Source organism: Hemitrygon akajei, chromosome 2 (genome assembly GCF_048418815.1).
Source record: "Hemitrygon akajei chromosome 2, sHemAka1.3, whole genome shotgun sequence".
Lineage (NCBI taxonomy): Eukaryota > Metazoa > Chordata > Chondrichthyes > Myliobatiformes > Dasyatidae > Hemitrygon > Hemitrygon akajei.
The window spans coordinates 196,803,720-196,831,480 of record NC_133125.1 but is presented as its reverse complement, the minus strand read 5'-3'; the positions used below and the strand labels follow the sequence as shown (position 1 = coordinate 196,831,480).

General features: G+C 47.6%; 2 protein-coding genes across 4 annotated transcripts in view; one reads left to right on the top strand and one right to left on the bottom strand.

Annotated features, from left to right (window-relative positions):
• Positions 1–13,277, bottom strand: part of LOC140719802 (uncharacterized) — a 30,704-nt gene extending 17,427 nt beyond the window's left edge. The window contains exons 1-7 of one of the 3 annotated variants that reach the window (XM_073034697.1): positions 13,182–13,277; positions 12,462–12,604; positions 10,687–11,046; positions 8,349–8,609; positions 7,741–7,842; positions 4,478–4,574; positions 3,264–3,950 (exon numbers count right to left, since the gene is read on the bottom strand). In XM_073034697.1, the coding sequence (XP_072890798.1) occupies positions 3,923–3,950; positions 4,478–4,574; positions 7,741–7,842; positions 8,349–8,609; positions 10,687–11,046; positions 12,462–12,510 (897 nt within the window). In that variant the 5' untranslated portion in view covers positions 12,511–12,604; positions 13,182–13,277 and the 3' untranslated portion in view covers positions 3,264–3,922. Of the gene's footprint in view, positions 1–3,263; positions 3,951–4,477; positions 4,575–5,721; positions 7,322–7,740; positions 7,843–8,348; positions 8,610–10,686; positions 11,047–12,461; positions 12,605–13,181 lie in introns of those variants that run through there. The other 2 variants (XM_073034703.1, XM_073034712.1) reach the window with 2 other exon arrangements.
• LOC140719815 (uncharacterized) lies at positions 2,883–27,462 on the top strand. The gene is made up of 5 exons (XM_073034723.1): positions 2,883–3,244; positions 22,276–22,635; positions 24,431–24,691; positions 25,229–25,330; positions 25,845–27,462. The coding sequence occupies exons 1-5, from the start codon at positions 3,196–3,198 to the stop codon at positions 25,943–25,945; spliced, it is 873 nt and encodes a 290-aa protein (XP_072890824.1). The 5' UTR covers positions 2,883–3,195; the 3' UTR covers positions 25,946–27,462.
• Positions 27,463–27,761: the final 299 nt, after the last annotated feature.

Below are 27,761 nucleotides of genomic sequence, written 5' to 3'. Positions count from 1 at the left end.
CTACCTAGTAAAGCTTGTTCCCTTAATTTTACAATCTCAGGATCTCTACTCTGCTCTGCTATCATCTCCTTCCGAGACAGAGATAAATCTTCATAGTCAGACTTACTCCCAGAATCTTGTTCAAACAACGAAGGTAAGAAAGTCTCTGACACATCCTCAAAACTCACATCCTGAGTTGAACAGTCATGAGTAACAACCTCATTCTGCACATCAATCTTTTTAGCCATAGCTCTAGTCACAACACAAGAAGAATCTGTGTTAGAATTCACCTCTGGTTCCTCTGACTCCATTGTCAAATGCACTTCAGGAAAAACTTGTCCACCTGCCAAGTCATTACTTAACAATAAAGAAATACCCTTCACAGGTAAGCTATGCTGTAATCCTACTTTAACAAATCCAGTAACTAACCCTGACTTTAAATTTACTTTATGTAAATGTACAGGCATAAAATCACTTCCAACACCTCTTATGTAATTTACCTCACCAGTATCACTCTCTTCATTAAACTTCAACACACTATCCAACATCAGTGATTGAGAAGCTCCAGTATCCCTAAGAATCTTTATTGGCACCAGAGTAGATCCTTCTTTCAAGGATACAAACCCTTCAGTTATAAAATGATCATATCCCTTTCTAACTTTGTCAGACTCTAACAAATCCTCATTTGTGTTTACCAAACCCTGTAACTTTACAGGTGCTTCAGTATGTTGCACACAAGCATCCGGAACTGCTTCCTTCTCTTTCTTTTTCAATTTGAAACAGTTAGCTATTACATGGCCAGGCTTCTTACAATAGTTACAAATAAGACCAAACTGTCTTTCCTTCACAGGTTTTCCTTCCTCCTTACCTCTCTCATTAACCTCTAATTTAATTTCTGATTTACCTGGAGTCTCCATATTATTTTTCCTCTTGAAAATTCTACCCTGAGGAAATTTATTCTTATGGATTAAAACATACTCATCAGCTAATCTAGCACAGTCCTGCAATTTATCAGTATCCCTCTCATTTAAGTAGGTCCTTACTTCAACAGGAATGCTTCTTTTAAATTCCTCCATTAAAATCAGCTCTCTCAATGTCTCATAGTCCTCATTTACATTTTTAGAAGAAACCCATCTCTCAAAACACATAGCTTTATCATAGGCAAATTCCACATAAGTCTTTTCCACAGACTTCTTCAAACTCCTGAATCTTTCCCTGTACGCTTCTGGGACCAATTCATACGATTTGAGAATATTTTCTTTCACAATATCATAATCTAATGCTTGCGCAGCAGTTAAAGCTGTATAAACCTGTTGTGCCTTGCCTTTGATTACACTCTGTAATAACACTGACCATTTATCTTTCGGCCACTCTGACATCCGAGCAATAGTTTCAAAATGTTGAAAATATCTCTCCACTTCTGTTTCACTAAATGGAGGGACCAATTTAATTTCTTGGCTAGCAACAAACGGTTTTCTAGAATCAGAAGACTGATTCTCAGACCTTAAATTCACCATTGCATATTCATATTCTCTTTTCTTCTGCTCAGATTCCAATTTACACCTCTCTAACTCTGCTTTACTTTGTTCCAACCTCATTTGTTCAATTTGCAACTGCATCTCCAGATTACTTATTGGAAACGATTCTAAAATCGATTCTTCAAAATCACCCGAAGCCACAAAATGTGATGCGATCTTTCTCTGTATTACAGCTTTTGATGTAGTTGGCAAAATCCCTTTAAGATGCAACCGATTAGCAAGTTCAGAGACTTCAGTTTTTTTCCCCTTCGCTAACAAGTCCGCGTCTGGCGAATCCAGAAACTCATCAATATTCATCGTTGCCGAATACCACTCACAAGCCAATCAAACAAAAAAAAATCGAGCAATCCCCGTTACCAAAACACCGACTCAAAATTCAAAAAGCTTATTAAACTCAAACAATTCAATCCCGGACGTAGCCCCCATACTTATGTTACGTATTCAGGCAACAATAATTATAGATGAGTTAGACGAAAGGTTTTATAACGAATAACATGTTTATTAAACACTGATAACAAACCCCCTTCAAAAGTAAACAAACCCAAACAATGATCCGAGCTCAGCTGCTGACAGCTGGTCAGACAGTTCTTAATAGCTTTGCAGTCTCAAACAGTCTTTAAAGTAGTATTGAAAAAAACAGTTCTCCAAAGCGAATTGCCGAATGAAAACAGTTCAAAGAACGATATGCCGACAGTTCAAAAGCTCACGGTACTTTTAAAAGGAGAGACTTTTTAAAGCGATGTAAATTCTCTTCCACGTCGATGTCCTTCGATTCCCAGCGTCGAACTCCCACGTCGAATCTTATTAAATATAGCAGCTTAAAGTGACTGACCTCTCTTCCACAATATTCTCAATCTCCCGCTTTTTCCAGCGGAGACTATCATGAGAATAGTAAACGAAATCCTTCCGAATGAGGATCACACAAGGTCGAAGTCAATCCATCGAAAATCGATTTTTCTCGATCTCCATTTTCCAAACTTCTCTTCACTCTCCATCAGCAAAGAAACCGTTGGCTCTGACCTTTTAAACTTTAGGCATTATATAAAACTTCATTTTTAACTAAACTGCGTCATCACATTAAATCACACAGTAATATGAAGTCATCTTGGCAAATCCTGCCACGAACTGCCCCACCTGACAGGGTGGGTCTTCCTTTTATACCCTGTAGAAAAAACCTGTCACATGACCTCTACTGGCGGGAAAATGACATCACTCCACCATTACCCCATGTCCAGTATAACTTCAACCCCAGTCACGTGACAAGGGTACCACTGTCACGTGTCACGGGTACGTAACAAATGTCAGATAGGAGAGGGCAGAGGGTAGAGATGCCAGTGAGTGGGGGGGGGGGGGCGTTGAGGGGAGATGTGTGGGGCAAGTTGTTTTACACAGTGATGGGTGCCTGGAACGGGCTCCGGGTTGGGGTGGAAGCATATATGATTGTGTTGTTTCAGGGGCATTCAGACCGACACACACACATTAAGGGAAAGGAGTGTTTTCAATTCTGTACATTTGGTTTGATATTAGTTAAACCGGGCGTGATGACAGTGGCCTGATCCCTCGCTGTAATCACCTACGTCCCAGGTTTTTCCAGCCCTGGAACTGGGAATTCTGCACAGCCGGAATTCTGCCTGCAGAAGGAACTGGAGCGAGCTGACAGACTGGGATCACTGTGAGGATGCTACACTCCGATGGGAAGGCAGAGAAGCTCCTGTGGATACTGGCAGGTACTGGGAGATCCCACTCCGGAGAAGGGGCCGAGATGTGGGTTCATTCTGGAACACTGTAGGTTTGATGTCATACGGCTATCGGTATTGGGTTTATTACCTCTGTTCTATGGTGTGAAATTCTGTCTTTTATTGAAGCAGTACAGTGTAAAGACATAAAAATCTATCGATTATAAAAACAAATAAAGAGAAAAATAGTGAGGAGGTGTTCATGGAGAGTTCAGATATCTGGCTGGGGGCTGTCACGTACCCCGTGACCGGGTTACCAAACCAGCAGAAATGGAATAATACTTTGGAGTCCAGTATTACTGTAACTAATAGTGTTTATTAGTAAACTAAGTAATACAGTACTATAAAATGCAAATATATATAAAAACAGGTTAGCGATGATATATACAGAAGTGTAGACCCCTCCGTACCAGGCACGATCGTTCTTCAGTGGTGAGCCTGTCACCCAGGCGATGGTGGACACACACACAACCTCCCACCAGTCTGCCTTCACACCCTGTGAGCCCGAATCGATCCTCCAAACCCCCACCTTCGCGTGGGTACACAATGTTCTTCCAGTGTCCAGTGGTGTGTCTGCTTGTGTCTGAGCAGACTCGTCTTTTATCTCCCCTGCCGGGGTACCGGCCATCCATCAACTCCATGTCCATCACCCGGGATGGCATTGCGGGCTCAGCAGGAATCTACACGAGTGAGTGGCCTTGGAGCCAAAGTAAATAATCAGGCATGGAGCCATAACTTTAAATCTTTCTCTCTCTCTCTCTGTCACATCAGCGCTGGCTGCCGCCCCCCTCTTCTTCTCTCTCTCCCGTTAGCAGCATAAACAGTGTCCAAAAGCCAGTATCATTCTCCCGCCATTTTAAAGTGGTTGTCAACAGAAAATATGACCCCTAGGGGTACCTAACAGGGCAAGAAGCTGTTCCTGAATCATTGAGTGTGTGTCTGCAGGCTCCTGTACCTCCTCCCTGTGGGGAGCAATGAGCAGAGGGAATGTTCTGGGTGGTGAGGGGCCTTCATGTTGGGTGCTGCCTTCCTGAGGCATGGCCTTTGATCATCTGCTGGTGGTTGGGTTGTGTTTGTGATGGAGCTGGCTGAGTTTACAACCCTCTGCAGCTTCATCTGATCCGGTGCAGTTCCAGCTGGTAATGCAACCAGTCACAATGCTCTCTCTGGTACATCTGGAGAACTTTTACTCTACTGGGACGTAGGCCACTGACAGCAACTCACCAAATTCCTCTGAGCTGGGCCAGTGTTCCAAGTTGTCTGCAGATGCAGCCCGTCTTCCAAGATCCTTCCTCTCCCAGGGATGACGTCTTTGGAGCTTCTGTTGCCAGCCAGCCAGACAGACAGACAGACATAATTGATCCCGAGGGAAGTTGGAAAGCCACCCACCCCGTGCCCAACCCTCATCCTTTCACAGCCGGGCTAAAACAGACCGTGGTGGAGATCTGTATGTTTTTGATGACGTAACAAATCTTCCCAAACTTCAAATGAAGTAGAGTTGTTGGTTTGTCTTCATGATTGCATCAATATCTCGGTCCCAGGATAGAAACTCCGAGATGTTGACACCCAGAAACTTGAAACTGCTCACCCTTTCCAGTGTGATCCCTCAGTGAGGACTGACCCACAATCATTCCTTGGTCTTACTCTTGTCATGGGAGAGGCTGTTGTTGCAACCCACTCAAGCAGCTGATCGATCTAGTTCCTTCTGCAGGCAGAATTCCCAGTCCCAGGGCTGGAAAAACCTCGGACGTAAGACACCACGCCGGATTCAACAAATCCCACCCAAGTGTACAGAATTCAAATCACTCCATTCCCTAATGGGTGTGTATCTGCGGTGGGAATTGAACCTGGCTCTCGGCGCTGTGCTAACCACTACACTACCGCGGCGATTGAGTTCCCAGCGCGGCTGCGGGTCTGTGAGGGAGGCAGTCAATCCGCGGGAGAGAGAGCGCAGGGTGTCCGGGATAACAGTCACTCACCGGTCCGTGCACACGCTCCGTTCTGTTTCATGGCAAACTGCTTCCCGCGATGAATGGAAATTAACCACTTTGTTATGTGATAAGTTGAAATTCAGCCATCATCAGGGAAATCCCGCTTGATGTAATCAGCGGTAGCCAGTTACGTCCCCGCTAGCAATCGCTTTAGAAGTCCCGCCAGTACCCTGGACTCTGGGACGGTTCACAACCCGGAACTGGAGCCCGCTGTTGAAGTTGTTGGGGAGACGCCAGCAAACCGCTGATAATAACCTTCACCCACTAACCCGCCGCTCCGCAGCCCAGCCACCGTTCCTGCTAGCTGAGACATTCTGCAGAGGCTGGAAATTCAGAGCAGTAAACACAAAGTGCTGGAGGAACTCAGCAGGTCAGGCAGAGCACAGTGAGGTCTCCGTCGGTCAGGGTCGACCATGGATGTTGCGTCCAGCTTGTCCAGATACCCAACCCGGGGCAGTACAACGTGGAGAGCAATTTCAAAGGAAGACATGATGGCAACAGGAAGGGTTTTGCGTATTCACTTATTTTTACAGCTAGCCAGGAATGATTTATTTACACATTCTTTGTTGAATTAACAATGTACAGAACGAACATTCAAACAAAGAATAGATTTACAACATGTAGAATCATTAAACACGTATAATCAATAATAATCCACATTTACTCAAATATTAAACACACAGAATTATATACACGGCATCATATATTCATTTCATTACAGGCATTCACAGCAAAATACACAAATATAATAGAAATTGTGAACAACTACAAAAGACAAAGAGAACCAATAATCAAAATAAAACAGAATAAAGAACATAGAAACTCTACAGCACATTACAGGCTCTTCGGATCACAATGTTGTACTGACCATGTAACCTACTCCAGAAACTACCGAGAAATTCCTCTACTTTTCTAAGCTCCAAGTACCTATCCAAGAGTCTCTTAAAAGACCCTATCGTATCCGCCTCTACCACCAACATCACTGACAGCCCATTCCACACACTCACCACTCTGTGTGTGGAAAAACTGACCCCTGACATTCCCTCAGTACCCATTTCCAAGCACCTTAAAACTGTGCCCCCTCGTGTTAGCCATTTCAGCCACGGGAAAAAGCCTCTGCCTATCCACACGATCAATGCCTCTCATTATCTTATACACCTCTATCAGGTCAGCTCTCATCCTCCGTCACTCCAAGGAGAAAAGGCCGAGTTCACCCTACGTATTCTCAAAAGGCACACTCTCCTATCCAGACAGCATCCTTGTAAATCCCGTCTGCACTCTCTCTATAGTATCCACATCCTTGCTGCAGTGAGGTGATCGCTCTGGGAGCTGGTCCGATGAGGAGAGGTTGAGCGAGCTCGGGATTTTCTCTTTGCAGTGAAGGAGGACGAGAGTGACGTGTACAAGATGACAGGAGGCAGGAACAGAGTGGGCAGTCAGAGACTTTTCCCCAGGGTGGAAATGACCAACACAGACAGCATCAACTTATGGTGATTGGAGGGAAGTACGAGGGGGGATATCGGAGGTATGTTTTTATGGGGAGTGATGGATGGAAGGAACAAGCTGCCAGGGGTGTGGTAGAGGCATTTAAAGGAACATGGATGATAGAAAAATGGAGTGCTAGGTCGGAGGGGAGGGTTCGATTGACGTTAGACTGGATTACTAGGTCAGCACAGCATTATGGGCCAAAGGGCCTGTGTTGTGCTGTAATGTTCTGTGTAAAACCTGAGAAAGAAACAATAAACAGGACACAGGGACAGACACTGACACAGACACCCCGAGCTCCCATCTCAATGCACACCCGTTCCCCAGTAGTTGCCACGGTCAGGAATTGCCCCACACCAGGCAGCCCAGCATCTCAGTGGCACCTGCCCCACAGTGTGAGCTGCAAACGTCCTGTGGTCAGGGGCTGGGTGGGTGGAGGTCACGGTGGAGACAGCAGCTGGTGGGAGGGATACGTTCAGCACCGTCCCGGTTCCAGGTCACACAGGGTCAGAGGAACCGCGGGACTTCCGGAGAGGACAGTCCGAACCCTCATCGTCACTGGAACTCTCCTGGCCCTCAGTTTCTGGATGCGCTTGACGTGTGAGAGAAAACGTCACATGTCAGTTCCCAGTCAGTTCCCTCCCGAGCACCAGGGACGATGCATCCATTCTCAGTCCCTGAAATACACCCGGTTTATCTGCAGATGTGGGACTGGTGTGGTGCAGGAGGTACTTAGATATATTGAGGATAAATATATCAATCATTAGTTATAACCAAGGATAAAGATAGTAATTAGTTATAATGAGGGTTAAAGATATTAATAATTAGATATATTGGGCCTGTTTATTAGATACTACCTGACCTGCTGAATCCTCCAGCACTGTGTGAGTGTGTGTGTGTGTGTGTGTGTGTGTGTGTGTGTGGGTGTGCTGTCCCAATTTCCCACACCACCTTACACCAGGGGTGGGATGGGATGAAAGGGAGTGGGATGATAGTGAAGAGGATACTCACCAATCAGTACATATTTCCTGAGCAGACACAGACCCAAGATTAACATCACAACCACTGAGAGGACAATAAAGCTGAGAACGCTTGCCCAATAATTTCTGGACTCTGGGGGACAGAAAGACAGACAGAATTAGACCTCAGTTCACTGATACATTTCATGGTCAGAGACCCACAACCAGAATCTTTGTCTGGAAACTGGACTCCCTCCCCACCTCTCTCACTCCAGCCCCTGTCCAGTAGGGTCCTGGGACACGTTCTGGACTCCAAGCAGTCCTCACCACATCCTACTCTAGGGGATGATATGACTATAACACAGGAGCAAAAAGTAGGCCATTCAGCCCATCGGGTCTGCTCTGCTATTCCATTGTGACCCTCTCAATCCCATTCCCCTGCCTTCTCACTGTAACCTTAGACACGCTGAATAACCAAGAACCAATAACCTTCATTCTAAATACACCCAATGACTTGGCCTCCACAGTCGTCTGGGGCAATGAATTCCACAGATTCACCACCCTCTGGCTAAAGAAATTCCTCATCTCTGTCCTAAATGGACGCCCCCATATCCTGAGACTCCCCCACCACCTTCTCCACATCCACTGATTCCCACTCACCGCTGGCTGGGTTGAGGTCTGCAGAGACTGGGAGGCTGATCTGCCGACTGCAGCAATTTTCAGCAATGCAGTTGTAGGTGTGGCCACTCAGCCCATCATTCTGCAGGATCAGCAGGGCTCCATGGAAGGTGTAGTTCCCACCGGCAGCTTCTGTCTGCCTTTCCCACCGATAGGTGATCTGTCCGTTTCCGAGAGCCGTGCAGTTCAGCGTGACGTGGGAGGCATTCCTGCTGATCTCCACTATCGGCTCAGACACCGGCTCTGCCAGCAGAGATTTCAGTATGAATTCATATTAAATTCTTGAAAACATTCCCCTCAACAAACCCCCCACAACCAAATCCACTCCACCCCCACTGATATTACCCCTCACTGGGGAAAGGTACATTTGTCAGTGAATCACTCACAATCTGGTCGAGGTTCTTCAACATTGTCACAGCCGGGAGAGCGGGTAGTGCGGATACAAGCTCCACAATTTGTTCAATGTCCCCCATGGCGTGTCTCAAATAGCAGAACCCAGCAGAATCATTTCCACCAACAGGAGAAGGGCCCAAGGCCTGTTACCGGCACCTTCAGGCAGGTTGCTTCAGGCCAATGGGGCTCCTCGGCTGTGACTGGCAGCTCCCGTAGGAGAAGGGAAACCCACGGGAAAGACTTCAGGAGGAAACCCCAAGGAGAAATCCGGAACTGGAGTCCCTGAGCAAGTTTATCGTCAGTTCAACGCTGACTGGCAACTCCAGCAATGCTGCTGGTGTCTGACTGTTTCAGTCCCTTTGGATTGATCAGCTGATGGCGAGGGGGAGCTTGGTCTTCGTATTGTAATGGTGTGGCTGGTGTACTTCATAGACAGCTGGTCGACCCCAATCGACAGACAGACAGATGGACTCAGTGTCTCCCTCTTCTTCGTGGGGTTGAGGGAGGAAACTGGGACAACAATTGCAAGTGGGGACGGGGTGGTGGGAGCTCACACGTGCAAACTCCACACAGAGAACCCCCGAATCTCCAGAACCAAGAGGTAGGGACACTACAGTGCTGTGGGGATTGTCCACGACCCAGGAGTTCCCTGAATGATGGTTCCCTGAATGAGGCTCCACAGTAGACAGGGTGGTGAAGGAGACTTTTAGCGAGCTGGCCCGTACAGTCAGGGTACTGATTACAGACATGAGGGCCATCACAGCACAGTTGTACAAGATGTCAGTGAGGCCACACTCGGTGTACTGTGGGTGGAGTTGTGGTTATTCTGTCACAGAAAGTGTGGAAAAAGTGCAGAGGAGATTTACAAGGATGTGAGCTACAGGAACACACACACAAAATGCTGGAGGAGAACTCAGTAGGTCAGGCAGCATCTATGGAGTCGACGTTCCAGGCCAAGTCCTGCCTGGACATGAGGAACAGGCTTATAGGGTGACGACAGGCAGGCTAGGACATCATTCCTCCGATTTACTTCCCGTTACACCTGCTGGTGTTTAGGGCAGCAATGAAGGTTCTCCATCTCTGTCACTCAGATGTAGAAAGATTTTTCATTGCTGTTTCCTTAACCCTTATACATTACACCTTATAGACGTGTATTATAAAGGGGCTTAGAATGCAGTCAGTACTTTCCCCCCCAGGGAAAAGCATCAAGAAGTTCACACAAGATTTCAAGGGTCCAGAGTGAGGGAGGGGGTACTGGGCTGAGACACAGCCTGCTGCCGGTCACAGTGAGAGGGGGAAGGCATAGTCGGGGGGGGGGGGGGAGTGACAGGGTCACCTGGGTGGTGTCTGGGTCCTTGGGATCAGAAAGTCTCGTGCTGGGGACCAGCAGGTGGGAGAGGCGGGTACTGTCCCTAAAACATGGACATTGCTGGGACATGAGGACCTGGGTCACAGGGAGAGGTAGAATAGGTTAACACTTCATTCCTTGGAACATAGATGATTGAGGGGAGATTTGATAGAGGTATACAAAATTACGTGGGGTAATTGGACAGGGTAAATGCAAGCAGGCCTTTTCCACTAAGTTTGGGAGAGACTACCAGAGGTCATGTGTTAAGGGTAAAAGGTGAATTATTTAAGGGGAACAGGAGGGGGAACATCAGCACCTAGAGGGTGGTGAGAGCATGGACTGAGCTGGCAGGGCAAATGGTGGATATGGGTTTGATTTCCAGATTTAAGAGAAATTTTGGATGTTACGTGGATGGGACGGGTAGGGAGGGCTATGGTCCAGGTATGGGCCAATGCGACTCGGGAGAATACATAGACTGAATGGCTGTGGCGATCTATGACACTTTCATAATTCAGTACAGACTGGATGGGCTGAACGGCCTGTTTCTATGCTCTAGTGCTTTCTAACACTACTACTCACCAACAACATGGATCTCAAACTGCTCACGGGCACGGTTTCTCAGCTCCCTCCCAAAGTAGTTTGTCTGCACCTCGTACGTCCCCTGGTCACTCTGCTTGATGCCTCGCATCTCGATAACACCATCTCTCCGGAAGTGAATCCGGTTCCTGTAGGACGGCCGGATCACGTACGGACTCTCCGGTCGGTCTGACATCCAGGCCAAGATCTTCAGCTGGTTCGGGGACGTTTTCCCCAGAGTCACCTCATACTTGTCCTCACTGACGTGGAGGATGGGGAAGTGGACGGATTCACCAGCAAGGACGGTGGTGATTAAGGCCGGGGAGGCCACAGCTGCTCTGCACTGGACCACAGTGGGAAGCACTGGAATAAAACATGGAGAAGTTATCACCCTCACACCCGCTACAGTGAGCAGAGAATTCCTGTAGAAATTGGATAGACTTTTGTGCCAGCAAATCTTCTGAAAAACTCCTAATGAAGCATAGCCACTGGTGTGGAAGTCAGGGTAAGACAGGGGATAAAGACAATGTCCAGTCAGGATGGGCCTGGGGCAGTCGTAGTCCACCAGACCTTCAAACTGAGAATGTGCATTACTGCAGATGGAATAGGTAATGTTGATCGTGAGCATGTGTAATCTACCCAGAGATGGTATGTCAGCAGACAGACATTTTCATCTTGGAAAGGCCTAATTCTGTAATGCACACTTCTGGCAGGATCTCAGATGGAGACGAGGAGGTGTACAGGAGTGAGATCGATCAGCTGCTTGAGTGGGTTGCAACAACAGCCTCTCCCATGATAAGAGTAAGACCAAGGAATGATTGTGGGTCAGTCCTCACTGAGGGATCACACTGGAAAGGGTGAGCAGTTTCAAGTTTCTGAGTGTCAACATCTCGGAGTTTCTATCCTGGGACCGAGATATTGATGCAATCATGAAGACAAACCAACAACTCTACTTCATTTGAAGTTTGGGAAGATTTGTTACGTCATCAAAAACATACAGATCTCCACCACGGTCTGTTTTAGCCCGGCTATGAAAGGCTGAGTGTTGGGCACGGGGTGGGTGGCTGTCCAACTTCCCTCGGGATCAATGAAGTATGTCTGTCTGTCTGTCTGTCTGGCAACAGAAGCTCCAAAGACCTCATCCCTGGGAGAGGAAGGATCTTGGAAGACGGGCTGCATCTGCAGACAACTTGGAACACTGGCCCAGGTCAGAGGAATTTGGTGAGTTGCTGTCAGTGGCCTACGTCCCAGTAGAGTAAAAGTTCTCCAGATGTACCAGAGAGAGCATTGTGACTGGTTGCATTACCAGCTGGAACTGCACCGGATCAGATGAAGCTGCAGAGGGTTGTAAACTCAGCCAGCTCCATCACAAACACAACCCAACCACCAGCAGATGATCAGAGGCCATGCCTCAGGAAGGCAGCACCCAACATGAAGGCCCCTCACCCCCCAGAACATTCCCTCTGCTCATTGCTCCCCACAGGGAGGAGGTACAGGAGCCTGCAGACACACACTCAATGATTCAGGAACAGCTTCTTGCCCTCAGTCAGATATCTGAACTCTCCATGAACACCTCCTCACTGTTATTCTCTTTATTTGTTTTTATAATCGATAGATTTTTATGTCTTTACACTGTACTGCTGCGATAAAAGACAGAATTTCACACCATAGGACAGAGGTAATAAACCCAATACCGATAGCCGTATGACATCAAACCTACAGTGTTCCAGAATGAACCCACATCTCGGCCCCTTCTCCGGAGTGGGATCTCCCAGTACCTGCCAGTATCCACAGGAGCTTCTCTGCCTTCCCATCGGAGTGTAGCATCCTCACAGTGATCCCAATCTGTCAGCTCGCTCCAGTTCCTTCTGCAGGCAGAATTCCGGCTGTGCAGAATTCCCAGTTCCAGGGCTGGAAAAACCTGGGAAGTAGGAGAGTACAGCGAGGGATCAGGCCACTGTCATCACGCCTGGTTTAACTAATATCACCCACATGTACAGAATTGAAATCACTCCATTCCCTTACTGTGTGTTTGTCGGTCTGAATGCCCCTGACACACCACAATCATATCTGCTTCCACCCCACCCGAGCCCATTCCAGGCTCTCATCACTGTGTAAAACAACTTGCCCCACAGTTCTGCCCTCAGCGTCCCCCTCCCCACACCCGTCATCTTTACCCTGTGCCCTTTCCTATTTGACTGACTGCCAAGCCTGTTTATTTAAAGACCCGTCCCAGAAGCCCTCGACAACCAATTGCCCCCTTGTGAGCAATTAACATACTAACCAGGACCTGTTTACCCGGAGGAAACCCGTACGGTCATGGGGAGAAGGTATTAACTCCTTACAGACTGCGGTGGGAATTGAACCTGACTCTCGGCGCCGTGCTAACCACTACACTACCGCGGCGAGCGAGTTCCCAGCGCGGCTGCTGGTCTGTGAGGGAAGCAGTCAATCCGCGGGAGAGGGAGCGCAGGGTGTCCTGGATAACAGTCACTCACCGGTCCGTGCACACGCTCCGACTACAGTCTGATCCCGCTTTACAGCAAACAGAATCCCGGGATGAATGGAATTTAAATACCACCGCGTTGTTATGTTGTTATGAATGTTGTTATGAATTATTTCAAATTCAGCCAATGATCAGGGAACTATGTATTCTGCAGCCAATGATCAGGGAACTATGTATTCTGCAGCCAATTACGTCCCTGTTAGGCAATCGCTTTAAACGTCCCGCCCCTACCCTAGACTCTGGGACGGTTCACAACCCGGAACTGAAGCCCGCTGCTGAAGTTGTTGGGGAGACGCCAGCAAACCGCTGCTGAAGTTGGGGAGACGCCGGCAAACCGCTGCTGAAGTTGGGGAGACGCCGGCAAACCGCTGCTGAAGTTGTTGGGGAGACGCCAGCAAACCGCTGCTGGTAAATCAGTAACGTGATAAAGGAGGCTCCCTAGCATCCTCGACAGGACCAGCAGACTGAAAAACAGTTCCCTTCCCTTAGTAGAAAGGCTGATAGTAACCCACCTCTCCACAGCCCAGCCGCCACTACTTTATCCTGCTAGCTGAGACATTCTGCAGAGGCTGGAAATCCAGAGCAGTACACACAAAGTGCTGGAGGAACTCAGCAGGTCAGGCAGAGCACAGTGAGGTCTCCGTCGGTCAGGGTCGACCATGGATGTTGCGTCCAGCTTGTCCAGATACGCAACCCGGGGCAGTACAACGTGGAGAGCAATCTGCTGCCCGTGTAGCAGCCACCCCCCCCCCCCCCCAGGCACTCCTACCCCTCTCGACACAACGCAGAGACTCTCAGCAGCAGAGTCGAGTTCATCGCAGGAGTGCGTGGAGCTCACACGGATCATTTGTCTCGACAGCTCATTCCTCACTCTCACGACCCTCTGAATGAAGATGTTTCCCCTCATATTCCCTTTAGACTTTCACCCATCACCCTTAACCCATGACCTCTCATTGTAGTCCCACCCACCCTCAGTACAAAAGCCTGCTTCCATTTACCCTAAGTATACCCTTCATAATTAATAATTATTAATTATTAATGATTATTAATAATTTAAAAATAATTAATAATTAATTAGTATGTAATTAGTTTTGCTACAACAAGTGTATGGGACATTGGAAAAAAGTTGTATTTCCCCATGGGGATGAATAAAGTATCTATCTATCTAATTCGTATACCTCATCAAATCTCCTCTAAATCTTCTACGCTCTAAAGAATGAAGTCCTAATCTTTCCTGAGAACTCAGACCAGGCAACATCCTTGTAATTTTTTTCTGCACTCTTTCAAACTTTATTACATCTTTCCTGTATGTAGGTGACCAAAACTGCACTCAATACTCCAAATTAGGCCTCACCAACAGCTCGTCAGCCCATCTCTTGAACAACCAAACTTTGATATATGAAGGCCAATGGGCTAAACGTTTTCCTTACAACCCAGTCTACCTGTGACATCACTCTCCATGGATTATGGACCTCTATTGCCAGACCCTTTGTTCTACCAAACTCCTCAGGGCTCCACTGTTCACCGTGTAAGATGAACTATGGTTGGTCCTGCCGAGTTCAACAGTGAAGTTGATGTTGCTTTGCCTCACTTCTATAGAATCTGTGCCTGTTTCCTGAGTAAATATGAATGCAAAAATACTCTTTCAGATCTCCCCATCTCTGTTGGCTCCACACATGAACTAACGTTCTGATCTGCGGAAAACCAATCTTGTCCATTACAATCCTTCAGCTCCGACTGTATCTCCAGAATCCCCAAGGATTCTCCTTCACCCTGCCTGATTGGGCAACTTCGTGGCTTCTTTATTGTCCTCCTGATTTCTTAAACATTCCCTGGTATTTCTCATGCTCCATTACCACCACATTTGTCCCTCTCTGCTGAAACCTGCTATGCACTTTTTTTCTTAGCTGGGGTCTCGATATTTCCAGAAAACCAACTGGTTATCTTTACCCGTTATTCTGACAGGCACATGCAAGCTTTGTACTCTCAAAACTGCACTTTGGAAGGCTTCCCACTTCCCAAGTATACCTTTCGCAGAAAAGAATCTCTCCCACACTTGCCAAATAACTTCTGAAACCATCAAAACTGGCTTTTCTCCAATTTAGATTCTCAACCCATTCACCAGACCAATTCTTTTCCATATTTAATTTGAAACTAATGACATTGTGGTAACTAGATGCCACATGTTCCCTTCACAAACTTCTGTCACCTGCCCTGTCTCATTCCCTGGAGGAAATGAAGCATTGCATCCTCTGTCACTGGGGCTTCTATGTACTGATTAAGGAAACGTTCTTGAACACACTTGACAAACTCTATCCTATCTTATCCTTTTACTGTGTGGGAGTCTCAGACAATATGAGAAAAGTTAAAATAACCTACTATTACACAATGTTTCTTGCAACAGTTTGTGATCTCTCTGCAAATCTGTTCCTCTATGTGTCTGGACTGTTGCAAAAAAGTCAAGTGCAAAAGAGAAAACCCATTTTAAAGGCATAATGAGTGTAAGGGCACTTTATCTGAATGCTCGTAGTATTCGTAACAACGTCAGTGAACTTCTGGGACAAATATGTAGAAAGGGCTATGATTTAGTAGCCATTACAGAAACATAGTTGCAGGGTGGAGAGGTTTGGGAATTAAATATCCAAGGATATCAGGTAATATGGAAGGACAGGCAGTAGGGTTCTTCATTAAAGATGAGATCAGGACGATAGTGAGAGATGATATAAGATCTAAAGAGCAAAATATTGAACCATCTGGGTAGAGATTAGGAATAGTAAAGGGGGAAAAAAATCACCGGTGGGAGTTGTCTATCAGCCACCGAATAATAACATGACAGTGGCACAGGCAATAAGCAGAGAATTATCTGAGGCACGTAAGAATGGAGCAGCAGTTGTCATGGGAAATTTAACTTGCACATAGATTGGGTGAATCAAGGCAGTCTTGAGGAGAACTTCATACAGTGAATACATGATAACATTCTTCAACAGCATGTTACCCCTACACATTATCTTCGACCTGGTCCTGTGCAATGAGACAGGTAAAGTTAGCAATCTTGTAGTTAAGGATCCTCTTGGAAAGAGTGATCGCAGTATGATTGCGTTTCTCATACAAATAGAGGATGCGATAGTTTGATCTAAAATCAGTGTATTATACCTAAACAAGGGAGACTACAACGGGATGAGGGAGGAGTTGGATAGCGTAGACTGGAAACAAAGGCTATATGAGGAACAGAAGAGGACTTTCAAACAGATTTTTCACGGTGCTCATGTCCGTATTGGAGGTGTCCGAGTTGACAGCTTTCTACAGCTTTTCCAAACCCGTGCAGTTGCTCCTCCCTATCAGACAGTGATACAATTGTCTGTTTCAGGAAGGTTAGGGACATTGGCCAATGTTGAGGCGGATGAGTTCCCAGGGTCAGACAGTATCTGACCCAGGAGATGACAGGAAGGACGGGGGGGGGGGGGGGGGGGTGGGGGGTGGGGAGTGTAGTTAGAGAGAGATGATGGTCACCTGACAGACATTTGTCTGCCACGGATGGGGGTGCCAGATGACCAGAGGATGGCCCATGTTGTTCGCTCACTCAAAGATGCCAGCAAACTACAGGATGGTGAAGTGATTGGAAAACATCCTCGTGGATAGCGTCCATGAAATGTAGGAGGGAGGGATTAAGAGTAGTCAGAATGATCAGGTCACAGGAAATGGATTTGTTTTCTCTTGGAAACAGGGGAGGGATGGGTTAAGAGGAGTCGGAATGGTTTGGTGTAGGGAAGATCAGGTCACAAGAAATGCATTTGTTTTCTCCTGGAAATGCAGGAGGATGGATAAAGAGGAGTCGGAATGGTTTGGTCCGGGGAGATCAGGTCTCTCAGGTGTGATTGCATTCTCTGCAGGTGGTAACTGACAAAATGGCTGAAGGTAGGTGGTAAATGTGGTTGGAAGGATTGTAGCAAGGCTTTCAGAATCAGATCGTTGCTCCAAGGCTCCTCCCACTATAGGAAACATCCTCTCCATGTACTTTCGGGTTCACTGATCGAGCAGAAACGGCAGGGACTTGTGGCAGGTTTGGAGCTTTGGGCAGTGGCCAATCAGTGTTCCGGATTGATTAGCATGAAGAAATTAAAGTAGGGCAGTGGAAAGCAGAGTGGCTATCGTCAGAGCGGGCAGAGTTGGAGTGGAGATTTAGAGGCTTTAGCTCTTCTGGGATTCACACAGAGAAGGAGAGAATGAAAGCTGCAGTTTCTTTCCAGCTTCTTTACATTTCCTCAGTTTGAACAGTTGAGCTGCCAGGCAGGATAGTGGAATGCCCCTCTTGCATGGTGTGGGAAGTCAGCGAGCCCTCCAGTGCCTGGACAACTTCACCTGAAGAAATGCATCCAGCTGCAGCTTCTAACAAACCAGTCTTTGATAAGGTCCCACATAGGCGTCAAAAGGTTAATCATAGTCTGATTTGTGTCCTGAACTGAGTATATTTCAAAGGAAGAAGTATCATAGGAAAGGTGGGTGAGCTCAGAGCATGGATCAACACCTGGAATTATGATGTTGTAGGCATTAGTGAGACTTGATTGCAGGAGGGGTAGGAGTGGCAGCTCAATATTCTGGGGTTCTGTTTTTCAAACACGACAGAGCGGCAGGGATTAAAGGAAGAGGGGTGGTGTTCCTCATCAGGGAGAATGTCACAGCAGTGCTCAGTCTGGACAGACTGGAGAACTGGCCTAGCGAGTCTTTACAGATCGAACTGAGAAGTACGAGACATAAGACCACATTAATAGGGTTATAATACAGACCACCCAACAGTCCAGGCATAGAGAGGAACAAATTTGTAGAGAGATCACAGACTGTTGCAAGAAACATAATGCTGTTACAGTAGGTTATTTTAATTTTTCACATATTGACTGAGACTCCCACACTGTAATAGGATAGGATAGAGTTTGTCAAATGTGTTCAAAAAGTTTCCTTAATCAGTATGTAGAAGCCCCAGTGACAGAGGATGCAATGCTTCATTTCCTCCAGGGAATGAGACAGGGCAGGTGACAGAAGTTTGTGGGGGCTTCTGGGATGGGTCTCACAATGCCATTAGTTTCAAATTAAATATGGAAAAGAATTGGTCTGGTCCATGGGTTGAGAATCTAAATTGGAGAAAAGCCAGTTTTGATGGTTTCAGAAATTATTTGGCAAGTGTGGGAGAGATTCTTTTCTGGGAAAGGTATACTTGGGAAGTAGGAGGCCTTCCAAAGTGCAGTTTTGAGAGTACAAAGCTTGTATGTACCTGTCAGAATAACGGGTAAAGATAACCAGTGTAGGGATGCTTGGTTTTCAGGAAATTTCGAGGCCCTAGCTAAGAAAAGAAAAGTGCATGTTAGGTTTTGGCAGGTGGGAAAAAATGTGGTAGTTATGCAGCATGAGAAATACCAGGGAATGTTTAAAAAATCAGGGAAGCAAAAAAAAAAGCCACGAAGTTGCCCTATCAGGCAGGGTGAAGGAGAATCCTCGGGGATTCTGGAGATACGGTCGGAGCTGAAGGATTGTAATGGACAAGATTGGTTTTCCGCAGATCAGAACGTTAGTTCATGTGTGGAGCCAACAGAGATGGGGAGATCTGAAAGAGTTTTTTTGCATTTGTATTTACTCAGGAAACAGGCACAGATTCTATAGAAGTGAGGCAAAGCAACATCAACTTCACTGTTGAACTCGGCAGGACTAACCATAGTTCATCTTACACAGTGAACAGTGGAGCCCTGAGGAGTGTGGTAGAACAAAGGGGTCTGCAATAGAGGTCCATAATCCATGGAGAGTGGCGTCACAGGTAGACTGGGTTGTAAGGAGAACGTTTAGCCCATTGGCCTTCATATATCAAAGTTTTGTTGTTCAAGAGATGGGCTGATGAGCTGTTGGTGAGGCCTAATTTGGAGTATTGAGTGCAGTTTTGGTCACCTACATACAGGAAAGATGTAATAAAGTTTGAAAGAGTGCAGAAAAAAATTACAAGGATGTTGCCTGGTCTGAGTTCTCAGGAAAGATTAGGACTTCATTCTTTAGAGCGTAGAAGATTGAGAGGAGATTTGTTGACATAAATTATGAAGGGTATACTTAGGGTAAATGGAAGCAGGCTTTTGTACTGAGGGTGGGTGGCACTACAATGAGAGGTCATAGGTTAAGGGTGATGGGTGAAAGTCTAAAGGGAATTATGGAAGTGTCATAGATTGTGAGGGAGGCAAACCGGGTCTCGGGCTGATTTGAAATTAAACACCATCACTTTGTTATGTGATTAGTTCAAATTCAGCCAATGATCAGGGAAATATGTATTCTGCAGCAGCCAATTACGTCCCTGTTAGGCAATCGCTTTAAACGTCCCGCCCCTACCCGAGACTCTGGGACGGTTCACAACCCGGAACTGGAGCCCGCTGTTGAAGTTGTTGGGGAGACGCCAGCAAACCGCTGATAATAACCTTCACCCACTAACCCACCTCTCCACACTCCAGCCACCACTACTTTATCCTGCTAGCTGAGACATTCTGCAGAGGCTGGAAATCCAGAGCAGTACACACGAAGTGCTGGAGGAACTCAGCAGGTCAGGCAGAGCACAGTGAGGTCTCCGTCGGTCAGGGTCGACCATGGATGTTGCGTCCAGCTTGTCCAGATACGCAACCCGGGGCAGTACAACGTGGAGAGCAATTTCAAAGGAAGACATGGGGGTCCAAAACTTTGTGATCAGTTTAAGCGAGGTCCACACGGATCATCTGGTAGCAACAGGACGGGTTTTGCATATTCACTGATTTTTACAGCGAGCCAGGAATGATTTATTTCAGCAACGAATGTGTAATCAACAATGTACAGAACGATTATACATTCAAACAAAGAACAGAATATAGAACATAGAAACTCTACAGCACATTACAAGCTCTTCGGATCACAATGTTGTACCGACCATGTAACCTACTCCAGAAACTACCGAGAAATTCCTCTACTTTTCTAAGCTCCACGTACCTATCCAAGAGTCTCTTAAAACACCCTATCATATCCGCCTCTACCACCAACATCACCGGCAGCCCATTCCACACACTCACCACTCTCTGTGTGGAAAAACTGACCCCTGACATTCCCTCAGTACCCATTTCCAAGCACCTTAAAACTGTGCCCCCTCGTGTTAGCCATTTCAGCCACGGGAAAAAGCCTCTGCCTATCCACACGATCAATGCCTCTCATTATCTTATACACCTTTATCAGGTCAGCTCTCATCCTCCGTCGCTCCAAGGAGAAAAGGCCGAGTTCACCCTACGTATTCTCAAAAGGCACACTCTCCTATCCAGCCAACATCCTTGTAAATCCCGTCTGCACTCTCTCTATAGTATCCACATCCTTGCTGCAGTGAGGTGATCGCTCTGGGAGCTGGTCCGATGAGGAGAGGTTGAGCGAGCTCGGGATTTTCTCTTTCCAGTGAAGGAGGACGAGAGTGACGTGTACAAGATGACAGGAGGCAGGAACAGAGTGGACAGTCAGAGACTTTTCCCCAGGGTGGAAATGACCAACACAGACAGCATCAACTTATGGTGATTGGAGGGAAGTACGAGGGGGGATATCGGAGGTATGTTTTTATGGGGAGTGATGGATGGAAGGAACAAGCTGCCAGGGGTGTGGTAGAGGCATTTCAAGGAACATGGATGATAGAAAAATGGAGTGCTAGGTCGGAGGGGAGGGTTCGATTGACGTTAGACTGGATTACTAGGTCAGCACAGCATTATGGGCCAAAGGGCCTGTGTTGTGCTGTAATGTTCTGTGTAAAACCTGAGAAGGAAACAATAAACGGGACACAGGGACAAACACTGACACAGACACCCCAAGCTCCCATCTCAATGCACACCCGTTCCCCAGTAGTTGCTACAGTCAGGAATTGCCCCACACCGGGCAGCCCAGCATCTCAGTGACACCTGCCCCACAGTGTGAGGTGCAGACATCTGTAAATAAATAGGCTTGGCTGTCAGTCTGTTTGCCCAGCGTCAAATGTCAGATAGGAGAGGGCAGAGGGTAGAGATGCCAGTGAGTGGGGGGGGGGGGGGCGTTGATGGGAGATGTGTGGGGCAAGTTGTTTTACACAGTGATGGGAGCCTGGAACGGGCTCCGGGTTGGGGTGGAAGCAGATATGATTGTGTTGTGTCAGGGGCATTCAGACCGACAAACACACAGTAAGGGAATGGAGTGATTTCAATTCTGTACATTTGGGTGATATTAGTTAAACCGGGCGTGATGACAGTGGCCTGATCCCTCGCTGTAATCTCCTACGTCCGAGATTTTTCCAGCCCTGGAACTGGGAATTCTGCACAGCCGGAATTCTGCCTGCAGAAGGAACTGGAGCGAGCTGACAGACTGGGAACACTGTGAGGACAGCCACCCACCCCGTGCCCAACCCTCGGCCTTTCACAGCCGGGCTAAAACAGACTATGGTGGAGATCTGTATGTTTTTGATGACGTAACAAATCTTCCCAAACTTCAAATGAAGTCGAGCTGTTGGGGTGCCTTCTTCATGATTGCATCAATATCTCGGTCCCAGGATCGAAACTCCGAGATGTTGACACCCAGAAACTTGAAACTGCTCACCCTTTCCAGTGTGATCCCTCAGTGAGGACTGACCCACAATCATTCCTTGGTCTTACTCTTATCATGGGAGAGGCTGTTGTTGCAACCCACTCAAGCAGCTGATCGATCTCACTCCTGTACACCTCCTCGTCTCCATCTGAGATCCTGCCAAAAGCGTGCAGTACAGAATTAGGCCTTTCCAAGATGAAAATGTCTGTCTGCTGACATACCATCTCCGGGTAGATTACACATGCTCACGATCAACATTACCTATTCCATCTGCTGTAATGCACATTCTCAGTTTGAAGGTCTGGTAGACTACGACTGCCCCAGGCCCATCCTGACTGGACATTGTCTTTATCCCCTGTCTTACCCTAGCTTCCACATCACTGGCTATGCTTCATTAGGAGTTTTTCAGAAGATTTGCTGGCACCAAAGTCTATCCAATTTCTACAGGAATTCTCTGCTCACTGTAGCGGGTGTGAGGGTGATAACTTCTCCATGTTTTATTCCAGTGCTTCCCACTGTGGTCCAGTGCAGAGCAGCTGTGGCCTTCCCGGCCTTAATCACCACCGTCCCTGCTGGTGGATCCGTCCACTTCCCCATCCTCCACGTCAGTGAGGACAAGTATGAGGTGACTCTGTGGAAAACGTCCCCGAACCAGCTGAAGATCTTGGCCTGGATGTCAGACCGACCGGAGAGTCCGTACGTGATCCGGCCGTCCTACAGGAACCGGATTCACTTCCGGAGAGATGGTGTTATCGAGATGCGAGGCATCAAGCAGAGTGACCAGGGGACGTACGAGGTGCAAACAAACTACTTTGGGAGGGAGCTGAGAAACCGTGACCGTGACCAGTTTGAGATCCATGTTGTCGGTGAGTAGTAGTGTTAGAAAGCACTAGAGCATAGAAACAGGCCATTCAGCCCATCCAGTCTGTACTGAATTATGGAAGTGTCAGAGATCGCCACAGCCATTCAGTCTATGTATTCTCCCGAGTCGCATTGGCCCATACCTGGACCATAGCCCTCCCTACCCATCCCATCCACGTAACATCCAAAATTTCTCTTAAATCTGAAAATCAAACCCATATCCACCATTTGCCCTGCCAGCTCAGTCCATGCTCTCACCACCCTCTAGGTGCTGATGTTCCCCCTCCTGTTCCCTTAAATAATTCACCTTTTACCCTTAACACATGACCTCTGGTAGTCTCTCCCAAACTTAGTGGAAAAGGCCTGCTTGCATTTACCCTGTCCAATTACCCCATGTAATTTTGTATACCTCTATCAAATCTCCCCTCAATCATCTATGTTCCAAGGAATGAAGCGTTAACCTATTCTACCTCTCCCTGTGACCCAGGTCCTCATGTCCCAGCAATGTCCATGTTTTAGGGACAGTACCCGCCTCTCCCACCTGCTGGTCCCCAGCACGAGACTTTCTGATCCCGAGGACCCAGACACCACCCAGGTGACCCTGTCACTCCCCACCCCCCCGACTATGCCTTCCCCCTCTCACTGTGACCGGCAGCAGGCTGTGTCTCAGCACAGTACCCCCTCCCTCACTCTGGACCCTTGAAATCTTGTGTGAACTTCTTGATGCTTTTCCCTGGGGGGGAAAGTACTGACTGCATTCTAAGCCCCTTTATAATACACATCTATAAGGTGTAATGTATAAGGGTTAAGGAAACAGCAATGAAAAATCTTTCTACATCTGAGTGACAGAGATGGAGAACCTTCATTGCTGCCCTAAACACCAGCAGGTGTAACGTAAGTAAATCGGAGGAATGATGTCCTAGCCTGCCTGTCGTCACCCTATAAGCCTGTTCCTCATGTCCAGGCAGGACTTGGCCTGGAACGTCGACTCCATAGATGCTGCCTGACCTACTGAGTTCTCCTCCAGCATTTTGTGTGTGTGTTCCTGTAGCTCACATCCTTGTAAATCTCCTCTGCACTTTTTCCACACTTTCTGTGACAGGATAACCACAACTTCACCCACAGTACACCGAGTGTGGCCTCACCGACATCTTGTACAACTGTGCCGTGATGGCCCTCACGTCTGTAATCAGTACCCTGACTGTACGGGCCAGCTCGCTAAAAGTCTCCTTCACCACCCTGTCTACTGTGGATTCACTTCCAATTTGAACGCCATCAGATGATCAATCCAAAGGGACTGAAACAGTCAGACACCAGCAGCATCGCTGGAGTTGCCAGTCAGTGTTGAACTGACGATAAACTTTCTCAGCGACTCCAGTTCCGGATTTTTCCTTGGGGTTTCCTCCTGAAGTCTTTCCCGTGGGTTTCCCTTCTCCTACGGGAGCTGCCAGTCACAGCCGAGGAGCCCCATTCGCCCGAAGCAACCTGCCTGAAGGTGCCGGTAACAGGCCTTGGGCCCTTCTCCTGTTGGTGGAAATGATTCTGCTGGGTTCTGCTATTTGAGACACGCCATGGGGGACATTGAACAAATTGTGGAGCTTGTATCCGCACTACCCGCTCTCCCGGCTGTGACAATGTTAAAGAACCTCGACCAGATTGTGAGTGATTCACTGACAAATGTACTTTCCCCAGTGAGTGGTAATATCAGTGGGGGTGGAGTGGATTTGGTTGTGGGGGGTTTGTTGAGGGGAATGTTTTCAAGAATTTAATATGAATTCATACTGAAATCTCTGCTGGCAGAACCGGTGTCTGAGCCGATAGTGGAGATCAGCAGGAATGCCTCCCACGTCACGCTGAACTGCACGGCTCTCGGAAACGGACAGATCACCTATCGGTGGGAAAGGCAGACAGACGCTGCCGGTGGGAACTACACCTTCCATGGAGCCCTGCTGATCCTGCAGAATGATGGGCTGAGTGGCCACACCTACAACTGCATTGCTGAAAATTGCTGCAGTCGGCAGATCAGCCTTCCAGTCTCTGCAGACCTCAACCCAGCCAGCGGTGAGTGGGAATCAATGGATGTGGAGAAGGTGGTGGGGGAGTCTCAGGATATGGGGGCGTCCATTTAGGACAGAGATGATGAATTTCTTTAGCCAGAGAGTGGTGAATCTGTGGAATTCACTGCCCCAGATGGCTGTGGAGGCCAAGTCATTGGGTGTATTTAGAATGAAGGTTATTGGTTCTTGGTTATTCAGCGTGTCTAAGGTTACAGTGTGAAGGCAGGGGAATGGGATTGAGGGTCACAATGGAATGGCAGAGCAGACCCGATGGGCTGAATGAATGGAATGGCAGAGCAGACCCGATGGGCTGAATGGCCTACTTTTTGCTCCTGTGTTATTGTCATATCATCCCCTAGAGTAGGATGTGAAGTGAGGACTGCTGGGAGTCCAGAACGTGTCCCAGGACCCTACTGGACAGGGGCTGGAGTGAGAGAGGTGGGGAGGGAGTCCAGTTTCCAGACAAAGATTCTGGTTGTGGGTCTCTGACCATGAAATGGATCAGTGAACTGAGGTTTAATTCTGTCTGTCTGTCCCCCAGAGTCCAGAAATTATTGGGCAAGCGTTCTCAGCTTTACAGTCCTCTCAGTGGTTGTGATGTTAATCTTGGGTCTGTGTCTGCTCAGGAAATCTGTACTGATCGGTGAGTATCCTCTTCACTATCATCCCACTCCCTTTCATCCCATCCCACCCCTGGTGTAAGGTGGTGTGGGAAATTGGGACAGCACACCCACACACACACACACCCACACACACACACTCACACACTCACACACTCACACACTCACACACTCACACACTCACACACACACACACACACTCACACACTCACACACTCACACACACACACACACAGTGCTGGAGGATACAGCGGGTCAGGTAGTATCTAATAAACAGGCCCAATATATCTAATTATTAATATCTTTAACCCTCATTATAACTAATTACTATCTTTATCCTTGGTCATAACTAATGATTGATATATTTATCCTCGATATGTCCAAGTACCTCCTGCACCACACCAGTCCCACATCTGCAGATAAACAGGGTGTATTTCAGGGACTGAGAATGGATGCACCGTCCCTGGTGCTCGGGAGGGAATAACTACCCTCCCTCGTCACTGACTGGGAACTGACGTGTGACGTTTTCTCTCACAGGTCAAGCGCATCCAGAAACCGAGGGCCAGGAGAGTTCCAGTGACGATGAGGGTTCGGACTGTCCTCTCCGGAAGTCCCGCGGTTCCTCTGACCCTGTGTGACCTGGAACTGGGATGGTGCTGAACGTATCCCTCCCACCAGCTGCTGTCTCCACCGTGACCTCCACCCACCCAGCCCCTGACCACAGGACGTTTGCACCTCGCTCTGTGGGGCAGGTGCCACTGAGATGCTGGGCTGCCCGGTGTGGGGCAATTCCTGACTGTAGCAACTACTGGGGAACGGGTGTGCATTGAGATGGGAGCTCGGGGTGTCTGTGTCAGTGTCTGTCCCTGTGTCCTGTTCATTGTTTCTTTCTCAGGTTTTACACAGAACATTACAGCACAACACAGGCCCTTTGGCCCATAATGCTGTGCTGACCTTGTAATCCAGTCTAATGTCAATCGAACCCTCCCCTCTGACCTGGCACTCCACTTTTCTATCATCCATGTTCCTTTAAATGCCTCTACCACACCCCTGGCAGCTTGTTCCTTCCATCCATCACTCCCCATAAAAACATACCTCCGATATCCCCCCTCGTACTTCCCTCCAATCACCATAAGTTGATGCTGTCTGTGTTGGCCATTTCCACCCTGGGGAAAAGTCTCTGACTGTCCACTCTGTTCCTGCCTCCTGTCATCTTGTACACGTCACTCTCGTCCTCCTTCACAGCAAAGAGAAAATCCCGAGCTCGCTCAACCTCTCCTCATCGGACCAGCTCCCAGAGCGATCACCTCACTGCAGCAAGGATGTGGATACTATAGAGAGAGTGCAGACGGGATTTACAAGGATGCTGTCTGGATAGGAGAGTGTGCCTTTTGAGAATACGTAGGGTGAACTCGGCCTTTTCTCCTTGGAGCGATGGTGGATGAGAAGTGACCTGATAGAGGTGTATAAGATAAATCCCGAGCTCGCTCAACCTCTCCTCATCGGACCAGCTCCCAGAGCGATCACCTCACTGCAGCAAGTGAGGCTTTTTCCCGTGGCTGAAATGGCTAACACGAGGGGGCACAGTTTTAAGGTGCTTGGAAATGGGTACTGAGGGAATGTCAGGGGTCAGTTTTTCCACACACAGAGCGGTGAGTGTGTGGAATGGGCTGCCGGCAATGTTGGTGGTAGAGACGGGTACGATAGGGTGTTTTAAGAGACTCTTGGATAGGTACTTGGAGCTTAGAAAAGTAGAGGAATTTCTCGGTAGTTTCTGGAGTAGGTTACATGGTCGGTACAATATTGTGATCCGAAGAGCCTGTAATGTGCTGTAGAGTTTCTATGTTCTATATTCTGTTTTATTTTGATTATTGGTTCTTTTTGTCTTTTGTAGTTTTTCACAATTTCTATTATATTTGTGTATTTTGCTGTGAATGCCTGTAATGAAATGAATATATGATGCCGTGTATATAATTCTGTTGTGTGTTTAATATTTGAGTAAATGTGGATTATTATTGATTATACGTGTTTAATGATTCTCCATGTTGTAAATCTATTCTTTGTTCGAATGTTCGTTCTGTACATTGTTAATTCAACAAAGAATGTGTAAATAAATCATTCCTGGCTAGCTGTAAAAATAAGTGAATATGCAAAACCCTTCCTGTTGCCATCATGTCTTCCTTTGAAATTGCTCTCCACGTTGTACTGCCCCGGGTTGCGTATCTGGACAAGCTGGACGCAACATCCATGGTCGACCCTGACCGACGGAGACCTCACTGTGCTCTGCCTGACCTGCTGAGTTCCTCCAGCACTTTGTGTGTACTGCTCTGGATTTCCAGCCTCTGCGGAATGTCTCAGCTAGCAGGATATAGTAGTGGCGGCTGGGCTGTGGAGAGGTGGGTTACTATCAGCCTTTCTACTAAGGGAAGGGAACTGTTTTTCAGTCTGCTGGTC

Bases quoted from the DNA above. Each gene is read 5' to 3' on its own strand.
- LOC140719815 (XM_073034723.1), top strand. From the start codon at position 3,196: ATGCTACACTCCGATGGGAAGGCAGAGAAGCTCCTGTGGATACTGGCA. The intron at 22,636-24,430 runs GTGAGTAGTAGT...CTCTGCTGGCAG, and splicing joins GTTTGAGATCCATGTTGTCG to AACCGGTGTCTGAGCCGATA. The intron at 25,331-25,844 runs GTGAGTATCCTC...TTTCTCTCACAG, and splicing joins CAGGAAATCTGTACTGATCG to GTCAAGCGCATCCAGAAACC.